Source organism: Danio rerio, chromosome 15 (assembly GCF_049306965.1).
Source record: "Danio rerio strain Tuebingen ecotype United States chromosome 15, GRCz12tu, whole genome shotgun sequence".
NCBI classification, from domain to species: domain Eukaryota; kingdom Metazoa; phylum Chordata; class Actinopteri; order Cypriniformes; family Danionidae; genus Danio; species Danio rerio.
The window spans coordinates 11,487,036-11,512,520 of NC_133190.1; the positions used below are offsets into that span (position 1 = coordinate 11,487,036).

General features: G+C 33.6%; 1 protein-coding gene across 31 annotated transcripts in view; it reads right to left on the reverse strand.

The window, feature by feature from the left end:
• tenm4 (teneurin transmembrane protein 4) overlaps window positions 1-25,485 on the reverse strand; it is a 463,933-nt gene that overhangs the window by 261,778 nt on the left and 176,670 nt on the right. For 14 of the 31 annotated variants that reach the window (XM_073922721.1, XM_073922714.1, XM_009291511.5 and 11 more), the window contains 1 exon segment: window positions 10,525-10,743. The exons of 12 other annotated variants lie outside the window; for them this stretch is intronic. In XM_073922721.1, coding sequence (XP_073778822.1) covers window positions 10,525-10,743 — 219 coding nt within the window. 31 annotated transcript variants of the gene reach the window in all.

A 25,485-nucleotide genomic window follows, 5' to 3' on the forward strand; every position in this document is an offset into this window, starting at 1 on the left:
ATCAGTATACGTGGTTACATTAATTAATATATTAACCTATCTTTGCACTCAGCCAAAACACGTTACCTGAGCAGAAGTGATAGAATCAAAAGACCAAAGTCAGGGAATATGTAAAAAAGTATAAAAAAGTTAAGACATTCAAATTCAAGTTAAGAAAATCTAATTTAAGTTAAGGAACTCAAAGTCAAAACATGTTTTAAATGGCATACTTGTATAATATTCAGTTGTATTAAACTGCAATTGTTAATAATTCAAATAAAAACAATTTAAATTCAGATTGTTTTGGCATATTATTAGCCCCATACGAGTGACACTAAAACACCACCACATAATAAAACATTACACATTTTATGAAATCCACTTGTTTGGAAAGTGTGCCTCATGCAGAGAGTTGATAGGCTGAGAAAAGTCTATTTTCGTGTATAGTTACAAAATAACAGTCACACTCGAGAGTGAGAACTCGTATGACACCCGATCAAATGTTGAAGGTGTGAGACTGGCTGGCTGCCAACTGAATCAAAATCCCTCAACAAGACAGACAGATCATTAAATGATGTCCAGCAAACTCCGGCAGCTAAAAATAGTAAGATCCATAGATCTGCCCAGCATTGAACTACTCTGCTAAGCTCGTTTTTTTTTTTTTTTTTTTTTTGTACTAAATGTCTAGATATTGAAGGCGAATATTTTTTACTGCAGTGTGAAAAGCCAACAGCCACCCTGAGTGTTAATGGATGGTTGTGTGTCTGTGGTTTTCACACTTTTTCCTCCATTCAATCATCAGTTAAGGTGTTGTTCTTAACCATTAGGAAAGACAGATACATGTGGGAATACAAGCTGTCTTCTCGAGTCTCGTATGAAGGCTAGCAGACATAGCTAACGGCGCTAAGAATCAGTCATGCTCTCAAACTCATCAAGTGTGAGTAACTGACGGCCTCGCTGACACCTTCCCACCTATTCTTGAGGAAATAAATACAGAAAACACATTTCGCTCGCTGTGTGTTCAAGAGCCTGTTGATTGGAATTCATGTGAAATCAGAAGCAAATGTGATTTCTTAGTGTAATACGTGTCATTTTTGAGTCCCCTTGGGTCCTGGAGACATATTTAACGGTGAAACATGCAGATGGCTATGTCTGGCACTTTGTTATCTCTATGGTAACCTCACAATGGATTATCTAAATAAAGCGATGATTCATGAGCATACTGTGTATATTTACAAAAGGTGACAATGCATTAAGAAAACAGCTGGCTGCGTGCAATTAAAAAATATGAACTGAGGTACGTAACGCATACATAATCTTAGTTGAAATTGGGAGTAAGTCAGCAGATATGCCTTGTCTTGCCTATTAAATCACCCTTTTGCAGTCCACTGTGATCTTTTGGTGAGTGGATATATGTTCCGATGCGACCCCGCAAGCCTCATTCGCTCCCTGCATGCAGGCAACGGGAAGCAATGATTAAATAAGTTCTGATGAAACCCAGCTGATCTAAATGTGAAGCTGCAGGCTGACCCCGCTGCTTAATTTCCACACGATCATTCCTGTCTGGTCAACTGCAAAGGCATGTTGTGCGAGCCCTTACAGAGGGGGAATCCATATACTATTAGCTGCTCGCTGTGGCCCGAACCCCATGCTGCTCTGCCTAAAAAGATGCTAAGACAAGAGGGGCTCTGTGGTGATGAACAGGGGCTCAGCAGGGAGTCCTTGGCCCAATAGCCAGTTCTCCAGGAACGGGACCCTGAGAGAAAGCCAGGGGCCATGGAGCAACACATGCTCAATAAAAAGACCTCAAGCTTCAACGAGTCTGTCCCATCAGGCTAACGGGACCTAGCGGGCGTAGAGATCTTTCGCTCTTTCTTTTCTATATTTTCCAGCTTGCTTAATCTCAGCCTATTTAAATACAAAAGCCATCTGGTTTGTGAACTATAGTTTGGGGAATGTCTGCAACAAAGATAGATGAAAGGGAAAATGCAATACAACAGAGAGCTTTTTGGTTTGTTGAATGCAACAGATGCATTTTTCTTGTTGATAATGTGGAATCACTCTGGGAAAAAAAATGAAATTGCCTCAGCCTGATAACTCCATCTCTGGTTGATAGCTATAAGTGGAGACGGATTCTGGGAGTGCAGCGATTTCCCGGTGGTGAAATTTGTGCATCTAACTTTAAGCCACTGTGGTCAGATTTGTCTTTATGTTGTGTTTAAACACTCGAGACATTATGTTTCAAATGCTAACCACCTCTAAATTTGTGATTCTATACTTCAGCTCCCTTTAGATGTCAGGTTTAGCTTTCCTATGCTTTCACATGTAATTCCTCCTCAATTGCCAGAAAAGCATACCAAATTCCTCTGAAAACACTCTCTGTGTTCGGATCCACAGCCCAAAACCCTGAGCTAAGCCTTTTCAGCCTTAGTCTCAGCACTGGATCACATTTCTGGAACTACAGAATAACTCGTGTTTCTATAGACACACAAAATCATATTGACACCGGCAACATGAATCTGGGCCTTTAAACTCCCTTATCATTTTACGCGAGAAGCTTACCCTGTCCATGCCCTCTTTCTCTCTCTCTCTCTTTCCAGAATTTAACAAATCTGTAATGCAGAGCTGAGTCAGGCTGCAGAACAGGGCCGTCACAACACAGTTAAAAATGTTTCAGCATGCACCCGTAATATCCTGACAAGGTGAAGAAATCGGAACAGGAGGTATTAACGCATATCATTGTCAACCCCAAAAACATGTCAAAATATCGCAGGCTCAAACCCTCGACACATATCTTTCAAGACATCTGCTTGTGTTTACAGAAGGGCAGGGTGAAAAAATGGGTCAGAATTGGTGACATGTTTGGCAATAGCAGCACTAATTAATCTACAGTGTGTTTTGGATGGCAATTTATGCCACTCTGTGTGAGCACGTAGGCGCCTGTTCATTAAAAAGCAAGGACTATAACAAAGGACATGACCACCTATCCAAGAGTCTGTCATTACAGAATAGCTCTTATTAAGCCTTGAGCTATCTGGCACATCCATATTAGTAATATGCTAATACTTTGTAAATGAAAGCAGCTGGCTGATTATTCACAGGTAAAATAAAAATAAAATCTATCCCAATCTCAAAAAACGACAGAGAAAATCGTTAAAATAGACTCATTAGGAGGTTTAAGTGAATAAACAGCAGCAATTCCTTTTTTCATATTATAATTGTGTCCTTGTTCTGTTTAAAGGCTCAGCAAATACAGTTGCCAAACAATCAGAAATGACAATGAGGCTGCTCTTCAAAAGAGCAAGCTGATTTCCATAATTTACCACTTGTTTACCTACAATCACAATGGTTGCTTTGACACAGCCAATGTTTGGCTTGACAAGAATATTTACTAGCAGGTGACTCTCAAATTAGCATTTAAACGCAAAAACGACATGGGAACTCAATTTAATATGAATATTTTCATAACCTGAGAGAAGCTGACATGTAATTTACAATGAAGAATGCGTTGTGTGGCACAGCGGAATAACAGCTAGATCGATTCTGGTTCCATTACTGTGGCATTTATAAACCAAACTATAGTCACTTTGAGTTAACTGAACAGAGTGAACAGAACTGTATTTAACAGTCCAAACTGTATTGTCACCCACTTTGTTCCACTATGTGAACACAAGCATGAAGGTTTTAGGTTTAAAGCCACAAAAAGACCAACACTACAGAAGCTGCCCAGCTTCTAAAGAAAAGTTATTGACTTTTAAGAGGTCAAGTAAAGAAAGCAGGATCAAAGCTTGCATCGACCTTGTGCAACAAAGCATAGCCTCTGGCAGGAGCACTACTATTTACTACAGGACAGCTAGATGTTAACTGTGCTTTCATTCCTGCAACACGTGTCAACCAGTCTGGAGTCATTCTGAATTAACTTAATAAGTGTATACAAAATTATATTTGACATTCCATATTGTACTGACAACCATGTTGTGCTGTTACAGTCTCACTGTAAAATTTAATATATACATCAACTGAACTGGAGTCCCTCTGAAATAACTGAATATCATGAACAGCAACAAACTGTACAACTTAACTTTATTTTTACGACTAGACAGCTAGATATTAACTGTGATTTCATTCCTGCAACATGTGTCAACCAATCTGTCATTCTGAATTAACTTAAGTGTAAACAGAACTGTGTTTAGCATACCAAACTGTAAAGACAACTGTTTTGTGCTGTTGTGTCATTGTAAAATTGAATCTATACATCTATAATTGAACTGGAGTCACTCTGAATTAACTGAATGGTATGAACAGCAACAAACTGTACTGTGTGGCTTTAGATGTACAAACTATACTTTGATTTCAAAAGAATTGTGCTGATTCTCTAGATTGCGATCTTCTAGACAAAGTAAAGTAATCTGGACCAAACATTGCATCAACCTTTTCAACACAATATTGCCTCGGCAGCAGCCTCAGAATTTTACAATATAACTTGGTGTCAATCAAGATTCTGTTCCTGCAACAATTATCAAGAAAAAAAGATCAAAACTCTTAAATTAAACAAATATTGTTAACAAAACTTCAAAATTAATGGACAAGCATGATGGTGTATTGCTATGAGATTTAGATGAGATCAGTTGTGGCTCCATTTATAAACCACGTTTGGAAACGCATTTAAAACCAAACAATTGTACAGTTACACTTTAGATTTTCATTGTCAAAATGTTTGTCAACATTTCAATGAAGTTACTGACGACAGGAAACTACTGCAGATGTCCATTCGATGCGATCCCATTCATGCAACGCTAATCTAGAGTCACTCTGAATTAAACAAATAATGCTATCCCAGAACAACACAATCTCTAGTAAGAACTTCACTGTTTTACTGCCAGGCATCAGACATGTAGATGTCAGGTGGGATTATATTTGTCTACTATTTATTAACAAAACCACAGTCACTCTAAAGTAATTAAATAGTGTGAACTGAGCCAAATTTAACTGTTCATACTGTACAAGCGGTGGCATTGTGCAATTGTATTTTTCCAATTTAAGTTCCAAAATAACTGGTATTGCAAAAGCTGCCCAGCTTCCAGAGAATATATACTCACTCATTAGAGGCAAAGTAATCTGGATCAAACATTGCATCAACCCTGTGCAAGACAACCTTGCCTCTGGCAGGCTCACTATTTACTAGCGGACAGCAGACAACTTGATGTCAAGTGAGGTTCCATTTCTGCAACAATCATCAAGAAAACTCTAAATTAACCCAAGAGTGTGAACAGAATTGTATTTAGTGCACACTGCGTTAGCAACTGTATGATGCCACTGCGTGAATCTACCCATCAAGAGCATAGGTTTCTAATGCTAAAGTGACAGTTAGTGAAGGGATACATCCAGATTTCAATGAAAACTTCCTGACTCATAAGAAGCAAAGTGAAAGGAAACACGATCAAATCTTCCACCGACCTTGTGTAACACAGCACAGCCCCTGGCAGAAATCCCTCTATTTTACTACAGAGGACGCTAAGCTTAACTCTAGCATTAAAAACTTCCTCTTCCACGGCACTGTGGTGTGCTTCTTTGTTTCAGTCAAATAGAGCCTTATGGTGCCTTGCATAGCTCGGAGGCAAGAGACCGATTCCTTTGGTGAGTGTGCTACCCCTCACTGGCAGCCTGAGGGTAACCTATATACCAATGCAAATCACAGCCATTTGTCGGAAAGATAAATCCCATTTTAGCACTGGGGTGCCACCGCTAGGTGACCGGAACACTAGCTGGATGCCACACGGAGTAGAGAAAGTTCTTGCCACAGGAGTGTAATTCATAGCATTACGGAAGGCCGAGTGAATGAGAGGCAGGCACAATCCTCCTGAGCTTGATGTAATTCCAGCCTTGGGTGGTTAACTTGTAAAGACTGATCAATTATTTACAGCATTTTTTTTTTGTTCTACTCTGTAAAGAAGCCTTGAGGGAAAAGCCAAGAGCTGCTAGTGATGACAGGCTTGATATCGACTGCTCAGTATCGGCATGCTTTCTCTACTCCCCTCCAATTATCAAAGCGAGGTGAATGCTTTCTTAACCTGGAGAGAATGTTGACACATCTTATTTGGAACTTGGTTACCTGTTGCTGGACAAACACACACATCAATTGACTTATATTTGCCATTCAGAAGTACAGTGAGTTCAGAAACCCTAGGTTAGGTCAACTAGTTTATCGATAGCTATGTTTTCATTCAAATATTCAAATTAGATCTGGAACACCACATAAAACATTTGCAAATAAAGCACCGTTTCAATCCAGTGTGTCAACAGGAGAAAATCACAATTTTCCTTATAAAATGGCACCAAATATCAAAAATAAAAATTACATTTGCCAAGTAGAAGCACCTGTGGGCCTTTTTCTTATATATTACTTGTGCCTCAGAAGACATGGATTTGGAAGAGTAAGAGTAATTTTTGTAGCACAGTTCTGTGAAGCAATAAAACTGTTATTACCACCGTGTTGCTTTTTATTTATGGAAGATTTGCCTCAAGTAACATCCCTAAACAAGTAATACAGTGTCTAAAATGAAATATTAATCATATTTGACAATAATCAGACATATAATGTAATAAACGAATATTTCCATGCATTATCCATAAGTCAATCATTAGTGAAGACTTGTAAAAGTGATTCACTGTGGTCAAAGCTCCTGCAGAGCACGTCAGTTGTCCTTCAGCAGGGTATGCCATTAAGATTTTGTATCATTTACAGGCTTTCGATTGACATTGTCTTTGGCATTCAGAAGTATTATGAGTTCAGAAACCCTAGGTTTGGTCAACTAGTTTATCAATAGCTACAGTATGTTTAAATCCAATTAGACCTATGCGCAAAACTGAAAGACCACATAAACATGTGCAAATAAACCATCATTTCAATTCAATGTGTCAACAAGAGAAAAATTACCATTTCCTGATAAAATGGCACCAAATATCAAAAATAAAAAAGTAGAAGCACCTGTGGGTCTTTTTCCTTATATGACAAATTACTTGTGTCTCACAAAACATGCTTTTGGAAGAGCAAGACCACTCTTTCCCAGCACAGTCACTCAAGACAGTTCTGGGAGGTATTAATACAATTATTACCTCCGTGTTACTTATTACTTATAGAAGATGTGTCTTATAACATCCCTGAACAAGTAATGCAGTGATAAAAAAAATATATATATTAATCATAGTTAACAATAATCGATGTATAATGTGATAAACTAATTTTCTATGCACTTTTTATCAGTGGCTCATTGGTAAAGACTTGTAAAACTGATTCAATGTGGTTGAAGCTCCTGCAGAGCTGGTCAGTTGTCCCTCAGCAGGGTATGCCATTAATTTTTTGTTTTATTGCTTGTTTTTAAGGATTTACAGGCTTTTAATTGATTTTGTCTTTCATTAAAACCTCTTGAACTTTCTATCTCTGTGTAAATTTAATGAGGTAAAGTGCGTGATGGCCTAACATGGCTGTAATCAAAACATTACAAAAAAATGACACCCTGGGAAGGCGAAATAAAATCTGCATCACAATGCTAAACTGCATAAGAGAACTGCAACGCAGGTCATCCACACTGTGACGTATGCTGAGAACCACTTTAAGAGTCATGGCACAGGGTGAAATTAGTCATGACAGAAGCACTGCTGAAGTCTACATTCACGGACTGAGCCAACAATGTGAACTACGATGAATGGGCTTTCAGAATGCCAAGAACCATTTGAAAAATAAAACTTTTAAAAAAGTTGTCTAATCTTCACATTTATAAACTGATTAATCTATTTGAATTGTCTTACTAATGAAATCCGATGCATCAGTAATGTAATCTGATTATCTACTGCTTGCGATAAGAGCCAATACATAAATTTATATTCATTAAAAAAGTGATTCAATTCTACTTACACTCAATTATACTTATTATAACAAAAATAAAAGCAATATATTGTGTGTCTATAATGTGTCATGGGGATAATTTGAGAATAGTTATGAGTAACACAATCTTTTGTAACCACATTTTGTGAATCAAGTTGTAATCAAACTTGAGAATTAATTTCAATTTACTACAATATTAACACAATGCATCAACCAGTTGAATTAAACTTAATGATTTGATTATCCATCCATTAAGATAATTCAGTTAAACCTTAGCTAAGCCACACCCGAAAACCGCCATACACCAATCGTGGCTTAGCAACCGTAGCTACGCGCAGTAGGCCTGTCAAGCTTTCGAGCGAGGCATACAAGCCAAAGCATTGTGAATATGTATTGTGCAAATCTGACACCAGTATTCTAAAAGTTTGGACGGGGTGGTGGAATTTTTTTCCCTTTCCAAAACCTAAAACCCAAGATGAGAAATGCCAGTGTGGAACAATGAGGGGCACTAAAAGAGCTGAGTTAAGTTGGTTTAGTTTTGTAGTTATAGTAATAGCAATCATATCTCCATCTGTTTCAAGCTACGGATATTTGAAATTACATATTAACAGAACCAAACGGAGATGTGATAACAATCTGAGCACTTGCGATCAATAAATTTTACCCGCAGCTGTTTTTCAGTAATTTATATCCCTAATGTTCATGTCAGAGCTACAATTTACAGATGTTTTGGTCAGTCTTTTAGAGATTTAGCCATTGGTGATGACATTTTAGCAGGTTAGTGTCTACTTTTATATTTGGTGTCGGATTAATATTTGAAAGTAGGGAAAATCTGTCCACTTCTGCTATTTATACTTTAACATGCATTTCAATTAATGTATTTTTCCTCTTAACTGCAAATAAGAATAAAAACTGTATAAAAAGCACATAAACATACTGACAGTTATAGGTACTGTACATTGTTAGGGGTCAATGATGCTAATATTTGACACAAATCCATCAGTTTCCCCTGTCTGGCTGCTCTATGAATGAATTATGCAGAAGCACTGTACATGGGTATTTTCCTCGTTGGTTAACAACCCTATATTATGGCTTAAAAATGAAAAATCACGGTTTAATTCGTAATTATTTGATTATTTTTAAATTTCACCTCTCCTGCTGTGCATGAACTAAGCCATTAAATGGTCAGCGTATGAGGCGGCTAGGCTAACATAGCTTAACCTAGCTCATTTTCTAATCAGTTGCCTATTATGTCGTGAATACACCCCTGTAATGCATACAACAGTTCTTTTTTGTCAGGCTTTCTTGGATATCTCATCTGCTCCCCAAAAATGGCTAATTATATACCTGGGAATGTCAGACATCGGCGCATACATGTTATAATAGACGTGCCAGGCATGAAAGCTTGACAGGCGTAGCAACAGTAACTTAGTAGGGTGGGGCTTAGAGAAGGGTCAATTGTATGTATTCATAATCTTCTATATTTGAAGTTGTCCATTTATTTTATTTATAATTAAAAACATGAAATAATGACAATCCCTTTTAGTGTGTATTCAGCATAAATTGACAATAACTTAAATATATACATAAATACATACATACATACAGTGCTCAGCATAAATGAGTACATTTTATTATTTTAAAAATGAATACTTTTATCCATTTCTTAGTGAATATGGGTAATATATATTGGTGCATTTGAACAAAACAGATTTATTAAACAAAAATATTTATTAAAATAATATTTTGTCACAGAAAGTCTTTGTTAATGGAAATATATATTTAGATTCATGCAAAATATTGCAAAAATATTACAAATATAATGCTTCTCTTGATTTGTGCTATTTTTGAAAAATGTATTTAATAGTTTTACCTTACGTAAATTTGGGCTACCTATTTTTGAACCATTATTGCTAGTTACTGTGTTAGATTAGCTCTAAATTTGGCTCCAGTACTGGCTAAACTAATGCATATGCACAAATATAATATTGTAAAGCATCCTTTAGAAAATATTACCTTTAATGAGAAATTTTTGAGGGGTGTAGTTAGATATGCTGAGGACTGCATTAAGGTACATATTAAATGTGACCGTATTCCAATGTCCATTCATTTAATTAAGTTCAAGTAAAACATATTTTAAATATAATGTAGAATGTACAAAAAATTATATAAAGATTATATTAGATAAAACATAACCAAATCAATTTATCAGAGCAAAAACAAACTTTCTTTCAAATTTGTGATTATTGTGACAGTATGTTATGCTTAAGGTACATTTGTTTTCGACTTTTAAGGTGCAAATTGCTTCTCTTTTGAACACTGAACCACTTAGCAGTCTCTTTAATTCACCTATAATTCCATCATATACACCAAAAAAAAGTAAACAGAAATATGCAGTTATAAGTTATAACTTTTACCAGTACTTGATCATATTAAAATAAATAAATAAATAAAACTCCAGCATCTGTCACACATCCCTGAATCCCAGCCAAGAGTTTCACTTCTTAGCAGGTATTAGTTAAAAAAAAGTTCTTGTGAACATCTGACCTCAACTCCTGTCTAAAATCTCCCCCCCAAAAAATTAACGTGGGGCCTGAGGCTGCACCAGAGCATGGGATGTGGGGCGTCTCTAGCAGACAGTGATATTGAGAGGGACTCACCATTAGCAGTAGCGGCGGCCGGAGTGCAGACGTTCCCTGAGCCGGTTTTAACTAAGAATGAATTGGGGCCAAACTCATCTTCCGACTCAGAGTCCCGGCCGGCCTGAGCCCCGCTGTTACCTAGCAACCTTCCCTGGCTCTGATTGGCTGCGTGGGAAGGGGGAGGGTAAGGGGAGTCGACAGGGGAAGAGGAGGCAGATGAGCAATGCAGAGGAGGACCTGTAGACCACAAACACAAACAACACACAGGGGACAACTTAAGGCCAGACTCTACAGGCAATTACAGCTTTATCATTCAGCTGCCAGATTTTAAATTTGGGCTTGTGTGCTTGTCCTAACTGTATATAATGTCCGATTGTTTATTTTACTTCAGTTTAAATGTAAAGAAAACTTCAAAAATACACTTAAGTATTTCTTTCGTTGCACTTTTTGCAATTTATGTCTGTAGATTGCAATTATAAAACATATTTTTAAAGGCTGTTAATTAAAAATTTTATTTTTTATTTTTTCATCCTGCACAGCCACACATCTGTTTCGTGGATCATATTTCACAGTACTATTTATATCTCTACTCTGAAAGTTTTACTAGAAGGGTTTTCTTACACATAATTTACCTGAGTATATTTAAGATTGTTTTTAACACTTTATTCTACTAACTAACTAACTAACTAACTAACTAACTAACTAACTAACTAACTAACTACTTTTTAAACTAACTAACCACACATTTACTAATTAACTAAGCAATTTACTAACTAACTAACTAAATTACTAACTGACTAAATAATTTACCAATTAACCAAGTACTTTACTAACTACTTTATTAACTAACTAACAAATTTATCAACCAACCAACCAACTAACTAACTAACTACTTACTAATTACTTAGTACTTTACCAACTACTTTTTAAACTAACTAAATACAAATTTACTAATTAACTAAACAATTTACTAACTAAATAAATTACTAACTGACTAAATAATTTACCAATTAACTAACTACTTTACTAACTACTTTATTAACTAACTAACACATTTACTAACTAACTAACTAACTAACTAACTAACTAACTAACTAACTAACTAGCTAACTAACTAACTAACTGACTGACTAACTAACCAAATAAACTAACTAACTAGCTAACTAACACATTTACCAACTAACTAACTAACTAACTAACTAACTAACTAACTAACTAACTAACTAACTAACTAACTAACTAACTAACTAACTAACTAACTAACTAACTAACTACTTTTTAAACTAACTAACCACACATTTACTAATTAACTAAGCAATTTACTAACTAACTAACTAACTAAATTACTAACTGACTAAATAATTTACCAATTAACCAAGTACTTTACTAACTTTTTTCACTAACTAACAAATTTACCTACCAACCAACCAACTAACTAACTAACTAACTACTTACTAATTACTTACTACTTTACCAACTACTTTTTAAACTAACTAAATACAAATTTACTAATTAACTAAGCAATTTACTAACTAACTAAATTACTAACTGACTAAATAATTTACCAATTAACTAACTACTTTACTAACTACTTTATTAACTAACTAACACATTTACTAACTAACTAACTAACTAACTAACTAACTAACTAACTAACTAACTAACTAACTAACTAACTAACTGACTGACTAACTAACCAAATAAACTAACTAACTAGCTAACTAACACATTTACCAACTAACTAACTAACTAACTAACTAACTAACCACACATTTACTAATTAACTAAGCAATTTACTAACTAACTAACTAAATTACTAACTGACTAAATAATTTACCAATTAACCAAGTACTTTACTAACTATTTTATTCACTAACTAACAAATTTACCAACCAACCAACCAACTAACTAACTAACTAACTACTTACTAATTACTTACTACTTTATCAACTACTTTTTAAACTAACTAAATACAAATTTACTAATTAACTAAGCAATTTACTAACTAACTAAATTACTAACTGACTAAATAATTTACCAATTAACTAACTACTTTACTAACTACTTTATTAACTAACTAACACATTTACCAACCAACTAACTAACTAACTAACTAACTAACTAACTAACTAACTAACTAACTAACTAACTAACTAACTAACTAAATAACTAACTAACTGACTAACTAACTGACTAACTAACTAACTAGCTAACTAACACATTTACCAACTAACTAACTAACTAACTAACTAACTAACTAACTAACTAACTAACTACACTCCAGAAATGGCATTTGCTGTTTGTTCAAACTACTTTTTTGAATTGTGTTGAAGCTGAAACAGCACAATTCTTGACTGTATGAAACACTTTAAAATAATAGTCCAATAGTTAACTTGAATGAACAGTTTACTAACATGAACAAACAATTAGTGATAGATTTGTTATGTCATGTTACCTGATTTTTATATATGTTACATGCCCTTTGTTAACAGTAGTTAAAGCTATTTAAGTTAAATACCGTTTATTTTAGCTCTTGTTAAAAGACTGTGCACTACTAATGTTAACAAGCACAATTTTGGATATGAATAATTCATTATTGAATGTTGAACCTGGATTAAAATATGCTTTACAAGATTATTCATACTTAGTTTAATGATAGCAAATACTGTACATTAACTAACAGACCATTATGCTTAAGTGTTACCACAATTGCATCTAATTTTAGATTTATTTTCGGAATTACAGAGATCTAAAGATTCTCATAATCACTTGTAAAAAAAAAAAAACCTAATTTAAATAAGTTACTCAATTTAAATAGATTAGGACTATTTATTTATTTATTTATTTATTTATTTATTTATTTATTTATTTAGCTAGATATAGAAGATTAAAGTCAAATTAGTGATTTTTTTTGTTTTGTTTGTAAAATCATCCCTTAATTGCAAACTTGTAATACAAAAAAAGTATGCAATCAACAGTGTAAATAGTATCTTGATATTATTATTAGAACATAATTCACCTGTAGTGTCTGGCCTTAAAACACACCTCTGCAGAGCAAACTGATAAATGAACAACACATGAGCATGCAGAGAAAAGAAACTAAATGAATGCACAGAAAAATAGCATCTGTCTGTATGTCTTTGCTCTTGATCTGGCATTTCTTTGATCATTCTGATGATTTGTGACTCCAAAAAGAAGTGTGTTTTTTTAAACAAAGACAGATTGACAGATACACTTTAATAAAACAACAAATGAAACATTCAAAAAAAGTCACTAGTGATTAACCATGACTGAACTGTTAATCAACAGTGAATAATTCAGTTGTTGGGTGAATCTCACAAAACAAAACTAAACCCAAAAATGGATCTATAATTATGCAACTAAATCACAAGGGAGTAAATTTAGCATTAGGATTAAGCTATTTACAAAGGTAAAGGCAGCCAGATGAATTTAAATAATCAATTATGGAGTGTGATTTTAAATAAAGAACCTGAAGCATATTGTATTTAGGACAATTGGGATATTATTTTTAACATTTATTTAATGCCTTTTTTTTTTTTCCTCTGCAGAAGCTAAATAAATAAATTTGGAATAATAAGTATAGTCATTTGATATATTAATAAATTAAAACTGAAATATACAGATATATTGACCTTTAAATGTGGATAAAATTATCCAGATATAAGACTAATAATTATAATTAAATATATAAGAGATTTTAAAACCAAATCATTTGAATCCATTTAGGGTTTAGGTATACTTTGAACTTATAACATTTAATAATTTGTTTTTTAGTTAAATAACTCATATCATGATATGACCTAGTTCTTAAAATATATTGTGAGATTGACCCAAGTCACAATACAAAACACATTTACTCAGCATAACAGGTCATAAAAGCAATGATGTTTTGAAGAATGTTGAAAACAACATTCACAGCACATTAAAATAATGAGGCTGGTTTTTATGAAAAAAAAAGTCATATATAAATGAACTTGATTTGTTTTCTCTAAAATTGTGCTACTCTTCTCTTTTTGAATGAACCCTTCTGAGATATGAGACTGCACATAGATGAGAACAATAGCCATTTTCCATACAATACAGCGGCAAGATATAAATATCTAGCATTTCACATACAGAAGTACAGGTGCAAGTTCACAAAGTTTGTCCTATTGTAGGACTAGATGAGGCTTATGCTGAGAAAAAAAAGTGCTTCATATGTTTTGTGGAGTTCAGAGGTTAACAAAAGCGTCATTTAAATTTAAAGTAAAATGTCGCTTTCAATTCTGTGTAATTAGCGCTAGGAGGAGGTACAGCTGATTAAGCTAAAAAAAAATAGCCTGATTTCCATATGATGCATTAAAATGCTAGTCTAGTTCTTGAATGTTACATATTACAGTCTGGTGTTATATCATTCATCACTTTCATTTGCAAGTTTTGAAAGATATATTAAGTACACAGTTGAAACCTGAAGTTTAAACTGTATTAAAAGGAAAATAACCATTTTTTTTTTTTTTTAATGCCAGATGTTAAAGAACATTATGCAGAAATATTGAAGCAACATCTCAAGACATCAGATGATTTAAGCTTGGTCGCAAATGGATTTTCAAAACAAAAAATGACCCTAAGAACAACAAAGTGAATGTTTTGGAGTGGCCATCACAAAGCCCTGAACTCAATCCTGAATAGAAAATATGTGAGTAATGCTGAAAAAGTGTGCGCAAGCAAGACAGTCTACAAATCTGACTCAGTTACACCAGTTCTGTCTGGTGGAATGAGTCAAAATTCCAGCTAACAATTGTGAGAGGCTGACTCAAAATGTTGGACCCAAGTTATACAATTTAAAGGCAATGCTACAAAGTACTAAGGAAATGTTTGTCAAATTTTGACTGTCAAGAAAGTAAAAAAACACTCAATAAAACATTTCCCTCATTATTCAGGCATTTAGCAAATATAAATCATTTTACTAATCCTAACTGACCTAAAGGAGAAAATTTTAACATGATTTAACATCAGACATTCATTCATTCATTTATTTTCTTGTCGGCTTAGTCCCTTTATTAATCCGCGGTCGCCACAGCGGAATGAACCGCCAACTTATCCAGCAAGTTTTTACGCAGCGGATGCCCTTCCAGCCACAACCCATCTTTGGGAAACATCCACACAGAAACGCCAACTGAGCCGAGGTTCGAACCAGCGACCTTTTTGCTGTCAGGCGAAAGCACTACCTACTGCACCACTACCTCGCCAACATCAGACATTAAAAAAAGGTTATGTGCCTTTTTATTCGCCTTATTCTTCGCATTAAATCTTTTTGGCTTGAGACTTCTTGTCTCATTCACTCACATTTATTTTTAGACATTAAAAACAGCTCGTTCTGCTGCTTGATGTTACAAACTGATAGGTTCTTATTATATTATACTGCTTTTTCTATACAATCATCCAAACACTTGTTTGTAGAACAAGTAGTTTGATCATTTTCTGTGGTTTATTACTCCTAGTCATTCAGACAGCTGAATCGGAAGTTCTAAAACAATCACATGGAAGAAAAAGGTCAATAGAGTATACGTACACTTCTACTTTTAACTGTATATATGAGATGCTAAACTTATACAGACAGCAAGCTTAAAAGTAATTAAATTCTAACTCTTGACCTAAAGTTATTCATAACAAATACTTCCACGCACATGTGCTTAACTGCACTTACTTTGTAAACTGCTGAATATTACATATCAGAATTATTGGGCTCTATTTTAACAACCAATGTGAAAACTCTAAAGTGCATGGTGCAAAAGCATTTAGGGCACAGGTGTCAAACTCAGTTCCAAAAGGGCCGCAGCTCTGCACAGTTTAGTTCCAACCCTAATTAAACACACCTGATCAAACTAATTGAGTCCTTCAGGCTTGTTTGAAACTAACAGGTAAGTGTGTTAGAGCAGGGTTGGAACTAAACTGTGCAGGGCTTCGGCCCTCCAGGAATTGAGTTTGACACCCCTGATTTAGGGCATGTTTGAATCCACTTTTGCTATATTAAGGACAGAAAAATACAGTTTGCGCCGCGGCGCATGGTCTTACAGGGATGTGCTTATTTTCTTAATGAGTCATGGGTGTGTTTTGAGCATAACGTGCATTAAACCAATTAGCGTCTCATCTCACATTCCTTTTAAGAGTAAGTTGCGTTATGCCATGGTGCATTTGCTATTTACATGATGGACTTTGTAAGTGGAAAAACTGAACGCTTCACTAGTGAGAGAACAGTTAAGCAGACTTGCAGTGCAAAGATAAAGGACAAGACTCCTCCGTTGGGCCTCTTTACTTTCTCTTCCTCTTTAGTCTACTCCTTTTTCTTTCATGGAGTGAGGAAACGGTGTTGTACGCACACCAGATCAGCCTGCATATTTAATTTAGTTTGTTAAGCGCAAAATTTTGCTTCAAAACTTTATCTAAATTCAGTTTTAATTTCCAGCAAATGAATAAATTAGTCATATCCAAAGACACATGCTATGCCCCATATGGTCCAAAATCCCATAGGTGGACAAATCTAAGCTTGTTTTTATGAAAACAAATATAAATGTGCATATAGTAAATAATTCTGCAAACAATAATAACATTATGCAAATTAAAATTGCACCCCCCCCCCCCCTCCCAACACATACTTTTTTTCTAATTACGTAGAAAATTATAATTTTTTTAATAATTTAATCCTTTCATTTGTAAAGATATCTGTGTGCTGCTGTAGGTCCTGTGTCTATTAAGCAATGTGTACGCGTTTAAGGTGCACAACTTATGATTTCAGCTGGTCTATTGCGCAGTCTATCAATTCCTCAAAAAACAACGCACCAACAATGTGCCTTAACACTCCACATTTCTAGACCAGAACATCCATGAGTCTACAAAGCGGCGTAAATGGAAAAAAATTATGCTTGCATTTATTTGAAAATAGAAACACATTATGGCAGACATGTCTTGCGCCTTATGGCACAGAATGTATGATAGGGCCCATTGTCTTAAAAAAAATGGCCAGATAAATGTTTAAAAAGCCATCAAAAAAACTAAATAAAATAATAAATTAACATTGTTTCCACCTGATACTTAAATGGGCTGTTTTTTATTATTAAATATTTTCTTTATTAAAGTCTATGTGTAGTTTGTAAGCAAACTAAATGCTTCTCCATTTGAAAGCAGCAGACTGCTGATTACAGAGACAAAAAATGCAAATGAACAATGCCTGGACATTTTGCACACTCCCTGAACATTTCATCTCTATTTAAAATTCCTCTTTTTTTCATTGCACAGTGTAATGTTAGCTAAATGCTATATTTTATTCTTGTTTTCTACAACTCAAGTTTTTCTATATTTTATTTTATATTATTTTTTATATTCTATATTTTTATTTTATACTACTTCATTACTTATTCTTATTGATAATATTTAAAAAAAAATCATGGGCAGTCATATAAGCATTTCACTGCACATAGTACTACGTATGACTATGAGACTAATACATCATGAACTAGTCTTCATTTTCCATAAATTATAATCTTCATTTTCAAATACATTCAAGGACCAGATATTTACATGAAAAAGAGAAAGATGGCATTCTCAAAAACGTTGAAACCCATTATTAAAATTACGTTTTCAGTCTCTAAAACTGCTAACCATTACCGTCTAAAAAGCTTTCCTATATTTTTGCTAAAACATTGTCATTTAAACGTCACCCTAAATCTGATTATCCCCAAGTACTCCACTGATTTAAAGATAAACCTGAGAGTCTATGAGGTGTAAATGTGTGAATGGAGAAGTTGACTCTCTGATTTCCTGTCGTGAACACAACACATGACAATATAAGCCATTTTTAGACTTCTTTAAACAGTTTGAAGTAAACAAGGATGAAAAGAAATTAAGGCCTCTACTAGTTTGTGTCCATTAATGTCTATAATCTAAAATAGGACTTGTGGATTGCTTATCATTGGTTATTTGTGTTGGCTAGACTTTTTTACTCATTACCCTAATGAGTCTGAATTCCTTTCAGTTACATCTAAATTAAATGCATATTTATTTGTAATTGGGACAAATCATCTCATACAAATGCTGGTAAAAAATACTTTAATCAATGGGATTCAAATTATTTCGCCTGAACTTCACAAGTGCAAAAAGATGGGGTTACTGAAAAGTAAATCTTCAAACATGCATGAGTGGGAAAACTTTTTTTGGAGACGTTTCACTTTGGAACCTGCAGCAAGTTTTAATTTGCCATTAATCACTTCATCTCTGACAGAAGACTACTTATTAAAGTCCTCTAAAAGTGTTGAAAGTCACAGAGGAGCCCTAGTACATTTTGCATTCCTGTGCACAAGGAGGGCTGCATTTGTCTTGCAGGCCAAAGCAGCCTGTGTTTAATTAATTCTTCCCTGCCTAATTTATTTTCATTTCTCAGACTTCCAGAAGCACTCTGAAGGAGAGGAAAGGGAATTCTCAAGGTGAAAACAATCTCTTTTTTATAATCTTTTTCTTTTATTTGCCACTAGAGGCTACAAAAATATAGCGAAAACGAATTCTGAAATAAAATAGTGTTCTGGTGGTTTCTAGGCCATTGGCTGCTTTTTGGCTTAAGTGTTCTGAACCTCTAAGTGTCTGTAATAGTATATGAGTAGTATTATTATATTATTTGAACAGATAAAATAATAAACACTGTATTTGACATAATAAATTAACATTTTGTATCATCATCATCTTTGGTGCTATTATTATTGTTGTTAATATTAATATTATTTATAACTCAAAAACAACATGTCACACAATTTTCATTCATTTTTAAGTCACAATTACACAATTTTAACATGACAAATAATTATATTTCCTTATGTACTTCATTAAATAATACCACTATGTGTTAAAAACTAATGCTGTTGTTTTTAATATTACTAGTAGGACTACACAAAATATTATTTTTTAAACATTTGCAAAATTAAACAACTGTAATAATGAAATGCAATAATAAAAATACTAACATATTATTACAGTTATGTTAATGTAGCAATTACAATAGCCATATGTATTATTATTATTATTATTATTATTATTATCATTATTATCATTATTATTATTATTATTATTATTACTAGTAGTAGTAGTAGTAGTTGTAGTAGTAGTAATAATAATGATAATAATAATAATAATAATAATAATAATTATTATTATTATTATTATTATTATTATTATTATTATTATTATGATTATGATTATTATTATTATTATTATTAATATATATTTTTAAATAACTCAAACACAACATATTACTTACAATTGCTTTTATTTTGAATTGAAAATAATTTAAATAATTGTTTTACCATTATCCATTACAACATCATTATGTATATTAATTAATATTTACTATTTATATTTCTTTATGTAATTTATTAAATAATAGCACTAAATGTAAAAAAACATGTATTATAATAACTAGGACTATGAAAATATTATTCTTTACTAAGAAAATATGAATTGTAAACATTTGCAAAGTATATGTACTGACATAAAATTACTGTTAATTACTGTAATTATAGTATAAAAAGTATATTTTCCAAAAAAAACATAATAAATAAAAAACAAATAAATAAACAGATAAATAAATAAATAATATACGTGTTGTTATTAATAATTTTGTTGTTGATATTATTATTTGTATTATTATTAGTATTATTATTAGTTGTAGTAGTAGTAGTAGTAGTAGTAGTAGTAGTAGTAGTATTAATAATATAGTAGTAGTAGTAGTAGTAGTAGTAGTAGTAGTAGTAATAGTAGTAGTTGTAGAATTAATAATTTATTATTATTATTAGTAGTAGTAGTAGTAGTAGTAGTAGTAGTAGTTGTTGTTGTAGTAGTAGTATTAGTACACTGTAAAATCCAAAAAGTTAAGGTGACTCAAACCGTTTGAAGAAACCAATTGCAACAAAACATTTAAGTTCAAAAACTAAAGCTATTGAGTACTGTGAACTTAATCTATTTGAGCAAATTAAGCAATTTAAGCACAGAAAATCCAGATGAATAGAGAACTCCAACCAACTCAAACCGTTTAAAAAGTAAAAAATAAAAATAAAAAAATAAAAAAATTGTGTGAGTACTGTAAACTTACTCTATTTAAGTCGAAGGTAATGAGGTATTAAATTACCTCATTACTTTCAACTCTGAGTTCAAAACTTTTTTTTTTCAAATGAGTAGAATTAACTTTTAGTAATGTTTGAGTTAACTACATTCATTTTATTTGATAAATTGACTGTTGGGTTTTGCAGTGTATTATTATTATTATTATTATTATTATTATTATTATTATTATTATTATTATTATTATTATTATTATTATTATTATTTGTGGTAGTATGAAAAAAAGTATTTTAACAACAACTTTCAATTCAAATGTTATATCACAGAAAGCTAACCAGTGATTGTACCACGGCGGTTCTCTCATTCATCCTTCTGTAGCCTAATACTCTCTATTTTACCTCAGACAAAAGACTCTCTTTCAGCCCGTTTGCTCTTATTTCAGCTCCTGACAGTCTTTCCCCCCGTGGCCTGCCCTTCAATCTGGGCCGGTTACTGCAGTGCTCCTGGGGCATGAACGCAACGGGACACCCACGCTAACGCAACCCTAATCTACTCACGAGACACATAATTAAACTACCAGCGGATGAACGACTCGCAGGTAGACTGAGCTTTACCGTCACCACCGCAACCCATTGTATCCTCTCATTTCTCCAGAGACTAGGCTGAACAGAAAGCCAATCGCAAGGGCAACTGCTACAAACAGCAGGGGCAGCTTTCGGTTTCCCTCAGCCTTGACGCTCAAATTAATCTGGTCATCTTCAGACATACAGTAGGCAACTCTGCTAACCTTTTAGGCGTCATTACATTTGTTGCTTTAGTGATAATGAGCATACAGTTGAAGACCATATTATTAGCTATCCTGTTATTTTGTTTGTTCTTTGTCAAGTATTTCAAAAATGATATTTACTAGGCAGGGAATTGTTCGCAATATTTCCTATAATGTTTTTCTTCTTCTGGAGAAAGTCATTTGATTTATTTTGGCTAGAATAAAATTGTTTAATATTGTTAGCCCTCTTAAGCAATATATTTTTTTATTTTTATACAATGACTTGCCTAATTGACCCAGTTAAGCTTTTAAATTAACAATAAGCTGAATACTAGTATATTGAAAAAATATTAAATAAAATAAATCTACTGAAATATTATGTACTGTAATAATGGAAAAAATAAAATAAATCAGTTCTTAGAAATAAGTTGTTTAAACATTATGTTTAGACATGCGTTATTAAATGTGTTAAAATAATTGGTCTAGCTGTTCAAGACACATGAACAAAAAGAGCTGGAGAGAGATGAAACATGATGGAGGCTCAGTCCTGGTTTAAGCTGCAAGTGGTGTTGGGTAATATTATCTAAGTTAATATAAATTCAGAAATAGTACAGGCAGGTTTTAATCTATTATGCCAGTCCTTCTGGAAATCTCTCATAGGCAATTGTTTATGTTTCAGCATGTAAACTAGGGTTGCATGATAAATCCAAAGCTGTCAGGGAAGCACGTTTCAGTGCTCAGTAGTTAATCCCCTCTGAAGGTCAAACACTTGAATGAGGTTATAAAGTAAGTTTGAAGTAAAAACATGTTATTATCAGAGATGGGAAGTAGGAAAGTACAAATACTTCGTTACTGTACTTAAGTAGATTTTTCTGGTATCAGTACTTTAGTACATACAACTTTTTACTTTTACTTCTTACATTTTTTCAAAAATATCTGTACTTTTTACTTCTTACATTTTTAAAACCACGCTCGTTACTTTTGTTTTCATATGTTTGGTGGTGCGATCTCTATTATTTCTTGTCATTGCGCAATATGAACACGGTTTCGATGCAGTCAATCTGTTTTTCAAGGCTATCGTGCACAGTACGTGGGCTAGTTTATGAAGATTACTATGAGAAAGACTAGGATGACTATACACAGATGTGACAGAGGGAGACGGGGAATCTAACATGACTGATGCTGCCCTGTTTACATGGTAATAAGACACCTTTTGCTCATTCGAATCACAGTTAGACAAGAGAGACACATTCCAGTTTATTTTTGCTTAAGCCTTTTGTCTACTTCTGATCATACTGCACTGGCTCACTCTGGTATTTCAATCTAATACCGCAAAAAGTAGTGTTTTTTTGTAAAGATCGTACATTTAGTACTAAAACTATCAATTATTTTTATTTCCTTTATTTCTGATAAATTAATATTTCCTAATACAGATATTTTGTTGTTTTCAGATTTTATTGATTAAATATTTTTTTGCCTATAGATTTTACACAGGGCTATACTGTTGTCCTCAATTAATATTTTTTAACAAATATTTTTCAACAACAAAATGTAAGTATACTGAGCAATTTATGAATAAAAATAAAAAAAATATTTCAGCATATGTTTTACACAGCGGTTAAACTTCCATTTGCAACCCAGTACTAGGAAACATTCACATTCACACACACACACTTATACACTGTCAGGTTTCTTGAATTATTATTCACCTATGCCGCGTGTCTTTGGAACTTTGGTTGAAACGGGTACCTTAACTTGTTTACATTTGTACATTTTTGAGGCCATACTTCTTTACTTTTTTTAAGTACAAAAGTGTGGTCAGTACTTCAACTTCTACCAGTGTCATTACAAACATGAGTATCTGTACGTCTGCTTAAGTAAAGGGTGTCTGTCCTTTTGCAATCTCTGGTTATTATATGTGATATTTATACATGATTTCTAATTCAGCAGAGCTATAGTTCACTGAGAAGCTACACAAACAGCTCTCATTAGAGTCATTATCTTCAATGTCATTATGCGGTAAATAAATCACCTTATGATTATGAATATGATATTGTGTAGTTTGTTAACTACTACTGTGTAGTTATTGTTGCTGCATCTGAAAGCCTATGATGTAGATTTAATGTTGAATTTCCTTCTATTTATCACACAGCCCTAATGTAAATGATCCCAAACGCAATGCTAATGGAGTAAAATTATATTTGAAGGAGGTGAAAAGAAAAACAAGTGATGAAAAACATTGAAAATCCTGAAATGGCCTCCACAGAGTTCCGACCTGAATATTATAGGGGCAGTATGTGATTAACTGGACAGAGAAAGAAAGATTTGACCATTTAAATGTAAATCAAACACTCCGGGAGGTGCTGAAATAAGCTTTATATTGTAACCGTGTCAAGGAAGATCATATTAAATACTGACGTTTGTTCTTTTTTCATTCTGTGCAAATATATGAACACACACAACTGATATATGTTATCATATACAGTTGATGTCGGAATTATTAACCCCCCTGAATTATTCACCCCCCTGTTTATTTTTTTCCCCAATTTCTGTTTAACGGAGAGCAGATTTTTTTCAACACATTTCTAATCATAATAGTTTTAAAAACGCATTTCTAATATCTGATTTATTTTATCTTTGCCGTGATAACAGTAAACAATATTTTTTTCAAGACACTTCAATACAGCTTAAAGTGACATTTAAAGGCTTAACTAGGTTAGTCAGGGTAACTAGGCAGGTTAGGGTAATTAGGCAAGTTATTGTATAATGATGGTTTGTTTCTATAGACCAGTTGTTCCTGACCTTTTTTTAATACTTTGTCCCAAAATGTGTGTACCAAATTACATCGGAATAACAAGTGTTCAACTGTTTCAATATCTAAATTACAAAACTGGCATACATTATTATGTCAATTCATGAAAGATTGAACTCTTCTGTGTTTTGTAGTTTTGGTAAAACAACATTGTCGAATAAAATATTCTGGTTAAAATAAAAGTTAGGGCACTACGATTATATGGGCTTTATTTCAACATAGTTATTGCATTATTTATATATAAAAAATGAACAGTGAAAATGACTGCTTTGGTAGTTCACTTGGTGTGAATTCCCTCTTCCTAAAAGCTTTGTAAATCATGTCATTATAATCAATAAGACTGCATTATGGCTAGTGAATTCGTACCATTACGCTGCCTCTTCCAGCAAATTAAAGAGATGAAGTCGGATGTTGCATGCATTATCCGACACGTGCATTATTTGATCAACAATAACAATCCGGTACGCGGATCAAATGCAAGTCTGCTGGAGCTACTGGATTTCACTTATAAGCACGGTTTGATGGCGAACAAGAAAATATAATCGCAAAAAAAAGGGGCATCGATTGGCCGACGCACAACAGCACAGCTGCCGATGGTGAAAAGAGGGCTGAAATGGCAGGAAATGAGTTAGTGCCGCAGTTCCTCCATCCATAAAATGTTGAAGTATATGAGGCCATCGGGCAGTATGGGTTTATGACAGTGCTGTGCTTAGTGGGCAGAAAGAGCATGTTGAAGCATCAAATATTTAGCACAGCTTTCTGCAGAGAGATTCAACGACACGCTTTCTGTGCTCCAAAGGTGCGTAAAATTTAATAAGAGTCAACATTTAGAAGACTAAATAGTTTTGAATGTGTACCATAATATTCATAAAAACCATGCTAGCATCTACGGTTTTCTTTTATAAATGTATAGGAGAAGAAAGCATCACTTGCTTAGGGACAGGATAATGGTGGTTGGTTAGAGAATGAGATCACTTCTTTGGGAAGAAATCACTTCTTTGGGAACTACAGTGATTTGATTGCACCAGTTCTTGAGTTGGTAAGAGCGAGTCTCCATTTAATGATTCGATGATTCAATTGAGCTGTTTAGGGGTTGTCTGCAGTTACCAATTTACTGACTCAAATGATTCACCATTTAACAGATCAATAGCTCAAATGATTCATTCAGAATGCATCTCCATTTACCAGAAGACTCTTAAAGAGTGTCCATTAATGACACACTGATAAATTTAATCCAGTCATAGTTAGTCTCAGGGCAACTGATCCAATCTGCCTAATCAGTCAATTCGCTGTTCCA